This window comes from Aptenodytes forsteri, unplaced genomic scaffold, assembly GCF_000699145.1.
Source record: "Aptenodytes forsteri isolate BGI_AS27 unplaced genomic scaffold, ASM69914v1 Scaffold38, whole genome shotgun sequence".
NCBI lineage: Eukaryota > Metazoa > Chordata > Aves > Sphenisciformes > Spheniscidae > Aptenodytes > Aptenodytes forsteri.
In genome coordinates, this window is record NW_008795704.1 from 1,472,618 (window position 1) to 1,485,614 (window position 12,997).

General features: G+C 59.7%; 1 protein-coding gene across 1 annotated transcript in view; it reads left to right on the plus strand.

The window, feature by feature from the left end:
- Positions 1-12,620, plus strand: part of LOC103902256 (sacsin-like) — a 15,376-nt gene extending 2,756 nt beyond the window's left edge. Inside the window, exons 6-9 of the mRNA XM_019473120.1 lie at positions 1-843; positions 1,085-1,173; positions 1,833-8,932; positions 9,559-12,620. Coding sequence (XP_019328665.1) covers positions 1-843; positions 1,085-1,173; positions 1,833-8,932; positions 9,559-12,615 — 11,089 coding nt within the window. The 3' untranslated portion in view covers positions 12,616-12,620. The remainder of the gene's footprint in view (positions 844-1,084; positions 1,174-1,832; positions 8,933-9,558) is intronic.
- Positions 12,621-12,997: the final 377 nt, after the last annotated feature.

Sequence of the window (12,997 nt, forward strand, 5' to 3'; positions counted from 1 at the left end):
GGCCACGGGCAGGGCCACGGAGGGGCCGGCCGTGGTGTTGGGTGCAGGGCTGGGGTGCTGCCCCGAGCTGAGCCTGGCGCACCCCCTCCGTGGGCCCTGCCGAGGGCGGCTATGCTGTTTCCTACCCCTGCCAGCCACAGATGAGACAGCCACAGGGCTGCCCGTCCACGCCAGTGCCCCCTTCGCTCTCTCTGATGACCGCCGCCACCTCCGCTGGCCTGAGGAGGGTGAGGAGGGTGAGGAAGATGCCCGCTGGAATGCCCTGCTGCTCCTTGGCCTCCTGCCACGTGTCTACAGCCACATGGCTGCCGTGGCCACAGCTCTACCTGGTGCAGACGCCTACAGCATCTGGCCGGACCCTGAGTGCACACCGAGCTGTGGCCGCATCCATAGTTTGGTGACCCGTGTCTGCTGCGAGCTGGCAGCTGCCCGCACCCTGGTGCCAGCCATGGAGGGGGCCACAGGGCGGCTGCGGGCCCCTGAGGCTGTGGTGCTGCCCAAGGCTGCAGGGGACATGGCTGCACGGCGGGTGGTTCAGGACTTGCTGGTGGCAGCTGGGGAGCCAGTGGCTGAGGTTCCAGCCCATGTCCAGAGGGCACTGGCTTTGGGGATGGTGGAGGGCGTGCGGGAGGCAACGGCGGGCCATGTGCGGGAGGTGCTGCGGCGCCACGGGGCCGTAGGCCTTCCGGCTGCCGACCGGCTCTCCCTTCTGCACTACGTGGCTGGGGATGGGTGCTATGCTGAGCTGCAGGGTCTCCCCCTCCTGCCTTGCGCCGATGGGACCTTCGTGGCCTTTGGGACTGTGTCAACCATTGTCTACGTGGACACATCTGACTGCCCCAGGTGAGTCCATGGCCCCAGGCAGCCCCATTCCCTGCAGGAGTAGGCAGGTGAGCCGATTGCCCAGGGCACAGCTCCCACTCGAGCTGAAAGGCGGGGCAGGGTCAAACCTGGACATTTGGGTGCCTCACCACCCTCCTCCTCTCCCCTAGTCTCACCAGCTGGGAGCTGAGTCAGGTGTCCAGGAAGCTGCCTGCCCCCCATTACCCCTGTAGTCCCCCAGTAGCTCCATTTGTCCCCACAGGGAGCTCCTGCCTGGCCTGGCCGGGTCTTTCCTGCCCTCGGACCTGGAGCCAGGCTTGGACAACCTCTTGCGAGGCATTGCCAAGGCGGGTAAGAGACCAGGGGTCCCTGGGCCACCTTTGGGTCCCCTGATCTCCCTCTAAACCCCAATGCCCCTAGGCACCCTTGTACACCCTTGGGCTCCTCTGCAGCCCCAACATCCCTCTGTACCACGCTGATACTGCCTGTACACAACTGGGGTCCCTGATCCCTGCCTGAGACCCCTCTCTGGGCTTCCCCCATCCATTCAACAGCACTGTAGATCCCAAGTCTCACTATCTCTCTCTGGTTTGGGGTGTTTTGTCTGAGCCCAGGGCCACCTCTCCTACCCTGCATCTCCCTGTGTCTCTGGGGACTCCCTTGTCTTCGCTCTTCTTCCCACATTCCCCCATTCCCTCTGTGCTCCCTCAGATCCTGGCTTTTCCTGTGTTCCCCATCTGAGGACCTCTGTGTCCCCCAGTCCTGGTCCCCCTAACACCTTTCCCTCTCAGATCTCCTCTATCCCCACCAATCTGGGGTTCCCCTGTTCCTCCTATTCAGGGTATCCTGAATAGTCCTATTCAGGACTGTCCCTCCAGAGCCCAGGTCCTCCCATCCCCAGTATGGGGGCCGCCCCTTCCCCTGCAGATCTCAGATTCTTTCGCACACATCCTGGGTCCCCCTGCCAGGTCCCACATACTCCTTGTCCAGCCTCTGCCTCCTGCATACAGGTCTATTCCCCAACCTGGTTCTACTGGACCCAGACGTGACTGCCCAGACCCTACGTTTGGCTCTGCCCCCAACCTGGACGTCCCAGTCTTCAACCCCAGTGACGTGGTGCCCGGCCCAAGGACCCCCCCAGCCCCCAGCCTCCTGGTTCCCAGCCCTGTGGAGATTCCTGGCCCACCATGTGGAAGACCTGGGCCCTCTGGAGGGGCTCGCTCTCATCCCCCTGTCCCCACTGGATGCCCCCAGCATCCGTCTGGCTCCACTGATACCCCAGTCCGGTCTTATCTTCCAGGCATGGGAGGACCAGTGCCTGCCACCTGCTGTGGCCTCTGTTCTGGAGGTCCTGGGTTGCCCAGTGGTGCCGCCGGGCACATGGCACCGTTCCCTGTCCCGCTATGTCCTGCCTCCATCCCCCCTCAATGCCCTGCGGGCCCTGGGCAGGCGGGGAGCTGCAATTGTGGCCTCCCACCTGGCCTCGCTGCCTGCTGCGGATGTGGCCACCCTCCGGCTCTACCTGGCAGACATCCCATCCCTAACAAAGCAGGACAGGGCCACACTGGCTGCTCTGCCCCTCTTCATCCCACTGCCCTGCTTGGCCACCCCGCAGCCCACAGAGCTGGTACCAGCCGGTGCCACCCCAGCAATGGAGCCAGAGCTGGAGCTGCCCAGAGATGTGGTGCTGCCAGACGCCATGTTGCAGTGCCAGGATGAAGTTGACCGGCGGCTCCTGGGGAGGCTCCAGAGGTCCCTCATGAGTGCAGCCCACGTGGCGCTGGAGGCCATCAGAGCTGTGGCCCGGGGCGCCTATGCAGGGCGGGTGGCTGAAACACAGGCTCTGCTGCTCTGGGTGCTGCGACACGGAGACATCCTCTTTGCACAGAGCCCCTCGCTCCAGCAGGCCTGCAGCAGACTGGCCTTCCTGGAGACCCCCAACGGCCCCATGTGCCCGCGAGACCTCTACGACCCCTGCGAGAGCACCTTGCAGGCACTGCTGGGCCCTGAGCGCTTTCCTCCTGCCGCCTTCTGCAATCCACCTGTCCTCCGTGCCTTGAGAGCCCTGGGCTTACGGCACGGTGAGGGGTGCCTGGTGCCTTCAGACATCCTAGAGGCTGCAGCAAGTGTGAGTCAGGGCAATGCAGCAGCTCTGGACAGGGCTCAGGCACTGATCAAGGTCTGCAACCGCCCCAAGGCACTGGCTGGCTGCAGTGCTGCAGAGCTTAAGCAGCTCCAGGCCCTGCCGTGGGTCCCTCGTTCCAAGTGCACTGGAAAGCCTGCGCAGCCCTTCCTGCCCCCCAAGGAGCTGCGGTCCACCCAGTTCCAGCCCCTGGTGGGGCTTGCCATGCACCTGACTGGTGCCTTTGTGCCAGAGGCAGAGAAGAAGCTGGGGCTGAGCCAGACCCCACCACCAGAGAGAGTGTGGGAGCAGCTGAGACAGCTGGCAGGGTGCAGGGACATCAGTGAGGTAGGTCCTGCGCTCCGGTCTGTCTACTGGCACATGCAGGAAAACTTAAAGACCTTTGGGGCTGCCCCGCATGATGCTGTGGTGTGGACTGGAGCTGGGTTTGTCCTGCCATGTGATGCCGTGCTGGGCTATCCTGAGGAGCTGGAGCTGGGGATGCTGGTGCCCCAGGTGCCCCCTGACTTCCTGCTCTATAGTTGCCTCTTCAGGGCTTGGGGGGTGGAGGCAAGGGTGAGTGAGAAGAGGGCGGTTGCAGCCCTACGCTGCCTGCGGCAGGACATAGACACACGCAGCTCCAGAGCTGGCACTGCAGCAGAATTGCAGGTGGTTGTAGCTGTCCTGGAGTGGCTTAAGAGCCGGGGGCACCAGGGCGAGGGCACAGTGCCGGTTCCTGTGAAGATCCTGGAGGGCTCGGGCTTTGCCCTCCGCCCAGCTGCCTCTACCATGTACCTGGACATGGAGCTGGAGGGAGAGGAGGATGTTCAGGAGGTGGTGCATGAGGCAGTGCCATCCAGCACAGCCATATTCTTCGGCACGGAGCTGCTCAGTACGCGGGTGCTGGGGCCAGAGCCATTCACGGCCTGTGGCCCCTCGGAGCCCATCACCTTACGGCTTCGCAACATCCTCCGGGAGTATGGCGAGGAGGGCGATCTCTTCACAGAGATCGTCCAGAATGCAGAGGATGCTGGAGCTACTGTGTGCCGCTTCCTCCTGGACCTCCGACACCACAGAAAGGCCACCTCTAGGCTGCTAGACCCCGGCATGGCTGCCTGCCATGGCCCAGCCCTCTGGGCGTACAACAATGCCCTGTTCACAGAGGATGACCTCCGTAACATCACACGGGTTGGGGCTGCTACAAAGGAGGGCCAGGCAGGCCAGATCGGGCGCTTTGGGCTGGGCTTCAGCTCTGTCTACCGTGTCACAGACGTGCCGGCAGTGCTGAGCGGGGAGACACTGCTCATCTTTGATCCCAACGGCACCCATCTGGGCAAGCACATCCAGAGGGCTGGCTGCCCTGGCATCCGCCTGGATTTCTCCAGCCGACCACGCATCCTCCGTGCCTTTGCTGAGCAGTTCTGGCCCTACAATGGTATCTTTGGGTGCCGCCTGCCTGAGCCAGGACCCTTTCCAGGGAGCCTTTTCCGCCTGCCTTTTCGCACTGAAGAGGAAGCTGTGACGTCACAGATTTGCTCAGAGGCCTTTGGTACAGAGCGTGTCCAGTCCCTTGGCACCAGCTTCCTTGGCTCTAACCGGCTCCTGCTGCTCTTCCTGCGGAGGGTGAGGGAGATGTCCCTGGAGATGCTGCCAGACATGGCCACCTCTGCGGAGGATACCATGCCTCTGGCCATGCTGCAGCGAAAGGAGATCCGAGACTTGGGGGCCCCTGGAGACCCCCCAAGCTGGGCAGCCATCGAGCAGCTCACAGCCTGTGAGGAGGCATCCAAGACCACATGGCACTACCTAGTTTTGGTGTGTCAGGGTGAAGGGGAGTTGCTGGAACTGTTTCACCGGAACACACAGGCAGGGCTCCATCTTCTGCCTCCCATGGCTGGTGTGGCCCTTCCCCTTGCCCTTACTGCAGATGGCAAGTGGGTGCCACGTCCGGGTGCCGAGGAGGGGCAAGTCTTCTGCCACCTTCCCATGCCAATCACCTCAGGGCTGCCAGTCCACGTGCATGGGGCCTTCAGCATCCTCTCAAACCGCAAGGGACTGTGGGACACGGCAGAGCAGGGTGAGTGGAACCGGGTGCTGCTCCGCAATGCCGTGCCAGTTGCCTGGCTCCGGGCGCTGGACCACCTTCGCACCATGCATGAGGCAGGTGAGTTGAAGAGCTATGAATATCATGTCTTCTGGCCGGACTCTAACACTGCCCGTTATCCCTTTACAGAGGCCGTGACTGGTTTCTATGAGGCTGTGGCAGCCAGGAATGGCCCCAGGCTCTTTTCTGATGGCTGTTCATGGTGCTCACTGCAGGATGCCCGCTTCCTGCACCAGGCTGTTGTCAGACACCCCAAGCTCGGTGCTGTGGCGAAGCGTGTCTTTGCCACCACCCTGCCTCATCCCCTGTTAGCTGTGGCCTTGCCTGAACAGGTGCAGAGGGGCCTTGGGAAGGCAGTGGATGCTGGCATCTATGACTGGCCCCGCTTTTACTGCGAGCTTGTGCTTCCCAACTTGGAAGACCTCTCCGTTGTTGACCGGGACCCACTGCTTCTCCATGCACTGGATATGTCCCATGATGATGTGGACAAGGTGCTGCAGAGAGTGCCCTGCATTCCTGCCACCCCTGATGGCCACCTGCAGCTCATCAATTGCCTGGTGCATCCCAGAAGCCGCACTGCCTCTTTATATGATCCTAAGGATGGATGCTTCCCCACTGGGGATGCCTTCCTTTCCCCAGAAAGACTAAGCCAACTGGAGAGGCTGGGCATGGTTAAGGACACAATGACCCTGCCACAGCTGCTGGAGCGGGCAAAGACAGTGCAGCTTATCTGGACTGAGGACCGTGCCCGGGGCTGCCAGAGGGCTGCCTGCATCCTTGAGCTGCTTCGGGATGCAGTGGAGGAGAGGGTGAACAACACCATGCAGGCAGCTTTCCAGACTGTTCCCTTCCTCCCTGGTACACTGCCCACTGGCGAACATGTGCTGTTGCCAGCTGCCCAGCTCTACCATCACCTCCATGCCCCACTAGTGGGACTCACCCACCCTATCTTGGCTCCTAAAGCGCTGGGAGAAAACTTCAGCCTCCCCAAGGAGGTTGCATCCTTCTTGGGGCTGGACCGGCAGCTACCAGCAGCTACAGTCCTTGAGCAGCTGCAGGCACTGAGCTGTAGCTCCAATGCTCTCCCTTTGGAGAACCTGCAGGACAGCACCCACTGTTGCTACAGGTACCTGCACAAGCTGCTGCGGAGAGATCACCCCAGCTGGGTTGAGGTGGCTTCTGCAGTGGCCCAAGGGGAGCCCTTCATCTTGGTGGGCTCCCGCTTTGTACCGGTCATGGCTGTGGCTGAGACGCTGTCATTTGAGGCTGTCCCATATCTTCACCAGCTCCCAGAGCAGTACCGGCCCTACAGCCAACTCTGGGAGTGCGTGGGGCTGCGCGACACATTCACCTGGGATGATTATGCCCAAGTGCTCTGCATCCTGGCAGAGATGCATGCTGGAGAGCCACTGCCTGCTGCAGAGCTGGCTCTGGCCTTGCGGCTGGTGTCTTGTGGCTTGATGGCAGATGACAAAAAACCAGATGCCTATCAGATCCAGCAACTCTTTCTACCTGACCAGGATGGCATTTTGCGTCCACGGGACAAGCTCCACTTCAATGATACGCCATGGATGCCAGTGGACAGAGATGTCCTGCTGTGCCATGAACAGCTGTCCCGAACCACAGCCCTGCACTGTGGGATTCCTACCACACGCCACCAGGCACTGGAGAGGAGCCGACTGCTTACTGCAGATCTGAACCTCTGGGCACAGCCATTTGGTGCCCATGAAGACTTGCCTACACGGCTGAAGAACATCTTGCGTGTGTACCCAGCATCTGCTCATGATATGGTGACAGAGTTGCTCCAGAATGCGGACGATGCTGGTGCGAGGCTTGTGCACTTTGTGTGGGACCGCCAGCAGCACCCAGTGGATGCCACTTTCAGTGAGAATTGGAACTTCCTGCAGGGCCCTGCCCTCTGCATCTACAATGACAGCCCCTTCCAGCAGCAGGACATTGAAGGCATTCAGCGTCTGGGGGTGGGTGGCAAGCAAGGCCGGCAGGATGTCACAGGCAAATATGGCCTTGGCTTCAACACTGTCTTCCACTTTACTGACTGCCCAGCCTTCCTTACTGGAGACAGTACCCTGTGTGTTTTTGATCCCCATCTCTACTACCTGCCCGGAGCCACAACTGAGAGTCCTGGTGGGATGTTCGCTGTCAACCCCAAATTCAAGAGAACCTTTCCAGATGTTTATGGCACCTTCCTACCCTCCCTCTTCAACCTGAACCAGGGTGTCCTTTTCCGGCTGCCCCTCCGCACTGCAGCTGGGGCTACCATCTCCAAGGTGTCTGGCATGGTTGTGCGGGACCAAGACATCACAGACATAGAGAGAGTACTGGCTGAGGAAGGTGAGAAGTTGGTGCTCTTCCTCCGGCACCTCCACACTGTGGTCTTCTCTGAGATCACCCCAGATGGGAAGCAGGTGTTGGAGAGGCTGCGGGTGGCCACAGAGCTGGCAGATGGCGATGCAGAGGTGAGACGGGGTTTTCAAGCGAGATTGAGCCAAGCCATGGATGGAAACAGCCCCACCTCTGTCTCCTATATCATGACAGTCAAAAACAGCAAGGCCAGGGCCAGCACTGTGTGGAGGGTGATCTCCCAAATTGGGGTGCAAGAGGGGGCTGAAGAGTCGCCGGTGCCTGAGCGGCTGCCCTATGGGGCTGTGGCTGCCCGCCTGAAGCCATTGGGCTTGAACAAAGTCATGGGCAAAGCTTTCTGCACCTTCCCACTGCCGCTGACTACAGGGCTGCCTGTGCACATCAATGCCAACTTCTCTGTGGATGCAGTCAGACGCAATCTCCACCAGGACGCAGGCAGCACAGAGGCAGCCTGGAATGGCTTCTTGCTCCGGCACTTGGTGGTTCCACTATACTGTGCCTTTCTCACCAGGCAGCGGAAAGCCCTGGGGCCTGAAGAGCTCCAGTTCAAGTCCCTGAAGGTCTGCCAGGAGCACCTGGCCTCCCACTACCTCTGTTTCTTCCCTGCTGTGACAAAGGTGCTACCTACCTTTCAGGACCTGGTGAGGGATATCTATAGGCGCCTCAGTCACGCACGCCTGCCCCTGGTGCCTGTGTACCACATGAAGCCCCCTGATAGCATGGTGACAATGACCTGGGCATGTCCAGGTGGTGGAGATGTGCTAACAGAGCCATACTTCCTCAAGGTGATGCCTGAGCCAGCTCTCCAGGAGGTGCTGCAGCACCTGAATATGAACCTGGTGCCAGCATTCACCCACCTGTGGCAGATCTATGAGGGGTTCATTGAAGCCCATGTGGAGGCTGTTACCTTGCAGCCAGCCTCTCTCCGGCGCTTCCTCAAGGCCCTGGCACTCCCTGTGCCCTGCATGCTGGCTGAGACACCCCTGAGGACCCCAAAGAGCTGCTCCATCCTGCTGAAACACTGCCTGGAGTCCATGTGGAATGTGAACAAGGAAGAGCTGGAAGGTCTGCCCTTGCTGGTCACACAAGATGGCTGCCTGCATGCCCTCAGCATCCACCAGCCAGTCTTCCACAACTCCTTTGCACACCTCTTCCCCCACCACTGCCACTGCTTTGCTGACAAGTTAATTTCTCACTTGAACCTGCCTTGCTTTGTGAAGGAGCTTGGCCTCCTGGAGGCCACACCACTCATCCAGGAGGCACTGGGTCAGCTGAACTGGACCACACAGGGGGAGAAGTGGCTCAAGGATCTGTGGGATTTCTTCAGCACTGTGATCTACAGAGCCACAAAGGACGAAAAGGAGGTGGAGGCGAACATGAACTTATTCATGGATCATCTTCAGGATGTGGTGGTGCTGCCTGTTCAGCAGGGTGAGACAGGCTCAAAGCACCTACTGCCACTATCCTCCCTCCCCAAAGTTCTTTTTGGGTGTGATACAGAGGTGGCCAAGGTGCTGCACACACTGGGCATCCCTGTGCTCCAGAAGTCCCTGCTGCCTCCTGACTTTACCTGCCATTGCCTGAAGACAAGGGCACTGCAGGCCACAGATCCCAGCGCTGTGCTGGCCCAGCTGGCGGACACCAGAGCTGATCTCCGCTGGAGGGACTTAGATGAGTGGGATGTGACTGGCCTGCTGCGCTTTGTGCAGGGAAAACTGAATTCATTGGCACTGAAACAGCTCCGGCTCCAGTCTTCCACAACTCCTTTGCACACCTCTTCCCCCACCACTGCCACTGCTTTGCTGACAAGTTAATTTCTCACTTGAACCTGCCTTGCTTTGTGAAGGAGCTTGGCCTCCTGGAGGCCACACCACTCATCCAGGAGGCACTGGGTCAGCTGAACTGGACCACACAGGGGGAGAAGTGGCTCAAGGATCTGTGGGATTTCTTCAGCACTGTGATCTACAGAGCCACAAAGGACGAAAAGGAGGTGGAGGCGAACATGAACTTATTCATGGATCATCTTCAGGATGTGGTGGTGCTGCCTGTTCAGCAGGGTGAGACAGGCTCAAAGCACCCCCCCTGCCTATCCTCCCTCCCCAAAGTTCTTTTTGGGTGTGATACAGAGGTGGCCAAGGTGCTGCACACACTGGGCATCCCTGTGCTCCAGAAGTCCCTGCTGCCTCCTGACTTTACCTGCCATTGCCTGAAGACAAGGGCACTGCAGGCCACAGATCCCAGCGCTGTGCTGGCCCAGCTGGCGGACACCAGAGCTGATCTCCGCTGGAGGGACTTAGATGAGTGGGATGTGACTGGCCTGCTGCGCTTTGTGCAGGGAAAACTGAATTCATTGGCACTGAAACAGCTCCGGCTCCTGCCTCTCTTCCAGAAGTATGGTGGGGGCTATGTACCTGTGGAACCCTACCACAAGGTGCTGTTGCTCAGCAGCCAGTTCCCAAAACTGCCTCTGGATGTCCAAGCCCTGTACAACCTGGAGGAGGGCACGTTACTGCTCACAGCAGACAAGATCCACCAGCAGCTGGCCAAGGATTTGCAGTGGGAGCTCACAGATGACCAGCAGCTCTTCATGACTGTGGTGCTGCCCCGGCTATCCCAGCTCACAGAGCAAGAGCTTATGGCAGCTGTGCGTTTGTTCTTCGCTCTGCAACACATCTGTGACATTAAGTTCAAGAAAGATGTTGTGGCAGCTTTTCAGACTGTGGCCTTTATACCTGACGCCCATGGTATGCTGCGCTGCGCCTCCTACTTCTACGACAACACACCCTCCTTCTGCACTCTGCGGCTCCAACGCCGCTTTGTGCCTGAGTCTTTCTTTGTGAAGCTAGGTTACAAATGGGAAGCTGCTAAGGACTTCCTGCTTCAGGCAGGTGTCCGCACCAGCCTCTCTGTGGAGGATTTTGTGGCACTGGCCCTGGAGATAGAGCATGAAGCCACTCAGGCTAGGTGCCACACTGAAGACCTGCTAGCGCGACAGCAGGAGATGCTCAAAGAGCTTGGCACCCTGTTGCACAATCCTTTGCCAGAGGGTTTCCTGGGGCAAATTGCCTCAATCCACTTCCTGCCTCCCCTGGACATCCCTCCAAACTTGATCAACCTCCACCCACCTTTTGCAGCCTGCACTGAGCCCGTGGCCCTGAAGGGCAGCGTTTACCACTGCCAAGAAGATGTGGCTGAGCTCCTGTGGACATCAGCCACCATCCTGCCGAAGTCCTTTACACTCAAGCAGGACCTCCTGGAGGTCATGGAAGTCCTTGTAGAGATACCCACCGCCCTGGTGGTGGCCAACCTGGAGCAGGTGTGCAGGGCAGCTTGCCAGACACCACAGCAGGTGAACACACGGGCCAGTGTGCTCCAGAAGGTGTACAACTTCTTGCAGACCCGTCTGAAGGAGGTGGATGCAGGGCGCCTTGCTGAGCTGCCTGTGGTGCTGGCCAAGTCAGGGGACATGGCCATGCCATGGCAAGTGGTGACATCACTCCCAGACGAGGCTCACTTTTACCCCTTTCTCCTCACACCTGACCCCCACATGGCTGTCTATGGAGACCTCCTGCAACACCTTGGGGTGGTCCTGCTCCCCACGCTGACTCACTACAGCCGTGTCCTGGCCCAAATCCACCAGGAGAGCCGTGTCAGTGGGACCCTCAATACTATCCAGAAGAAGACAGTCCTGCTGGCCACACGGCACTTCTTCCAGCTGCTGCAGGAGGCACTGGAGCCCCCTGATTTCTCTACTGTGGCTGAGCTGTACTTGCTGAGCACTGCTGACTGCCTAGAGTCATCCCACAGGCTGTACTTCAATGACTGCGTGTCCTCAAGTACCTCTAGGGCCTTGGGGAAGACCTTTGTGTTTATGGCTGAATTGCCGGGGATGGGGTGTAATGCCTGGTGGCTGCTGCAAATGCTACCACAGCGCCTGCGGCCACGGGCACTATCAGAAGTGATGGAGCAGCAGCTGGAGGAGAGCAGTCTGCAGCCATGTCGCTATGGTTCTCACTGCCCTGGGCAGAGGCGTCTGCAGACCCTCCTGGTATCACCGTGGTTTAGGATGGGGCTGGAGGCCCTGCTCCGGTGGCAGAGCCACAGGGCTATGATGAGAATGGAGGGGGATGGTGGCTTTGCAGTGGAGCAGCTGAAAGTGCAGTGCTGCGAGGACATCTGCACTGTTCTGGTCCACTGTGGTGCAAAGGTGGAGGGCAGCTCCCGGCCACGGGTCATCCATGTGTGCCCGGCTGGTGGTGCCCAGCGGCTTCTCTACATCCGGCATGCAGATATGGTGCTGGACCGACACCAGCTGAGGGTCCTGGAGACGCTAGCACAGGAGATCAATATCATCCTGGGTGGACAGCTGGAGGCACCAGCCTTGTCAGTGCTGCGTGAAATGCTGGTCTGCCAGGAGCCACGGGACGTGGCCTTTGTTCTGGAGGAGAATGATGTGGCACTGGTGGGTGCTGCACCAGAGCCAGAGGAGGTCATGGCACCAGTGCTGGAGCTAGAGCTGGAGAAAAGGCTGCAGGAGGAGGCTGTGGCAGAGGGGAAGCCATGGAAGGATTGCCACAGCGTGATGTCAGAGGTGAATGGTGATGTGGATCACAGCGTGGCAACATTGTGGCAGCTGTGTGCTGTCAAGCAGCCAAAGGTGTTGCGGCACCTCTACCTCCAGTACAACCCTGCAAGTGCTGCCCAGCACCACTGCTGGCAACAGGAAGGCCATGGCTCCTGGTTGTGCAATGAGGAGGCCATGGCCCTGACTCCATCCATCCCAGAGGCCCAGCGGTGGCTGCGGCAGGCCAAGAGTGACCTGCAGGCAGCCCACAATGACATCAGGCACTGCTGCCCCAACTGGGTCCTCTTCAAGGTTCACCAGACCCTGGAGAAGGCGCTGGTGGCTGCTGTATTTTGCCATGGTGAGGCCTTTGGTGTCCCAATGGGGCTGGTGGGGCTGGCCCAATGGCTGGAAGCAGTGGAGCCAAAGCTGAGGGGCCTGGCAGACGAGGTGAAGTGGTTGCATGGCTGTGGCATGGATGGCAAGGCCACACAGTACCCAAGTTACCAACCCTTCCCCATCACCCCCAACGAGGCCTTCCACAGTGTGGATGAGGAGGAGGTACTGAAGCGGGTGCAAGGAGTGCTGGGGAGGCTGCAGGACCATGTGGGTGGAATGTGAGGATGTCCCCACAGAGGGGGCACTGGCAGCTGGGCCACGGGATCACCATGGACCCACCACGGACCTGTCGTGGACTCACCACGGATTTGTCACAGACCTGCCACAGGCAATTCCAGACTGTCCAGCCCTGCAGCAGAGCTGGACTAAGGCAGGAGGGGTTTGGGGGCAGATAGGGGGCCTAGGCCACTGAAAGTCATGGGGTAGCATGTGCCATTGGCATGCCTTGGGAGCGGGGCAAATAAAGTACAATAATAAATGTTGCAGTGCTGGTAGACCCTTCACTAACAGTGTGGTCAGGGGACATGGAGATGTCATGGGCGACTGGGGGTGTGTGCAAGGTGAAGGTGGCGATGAAGGGGTTTAGAGGACTGTGGTGGGTTGA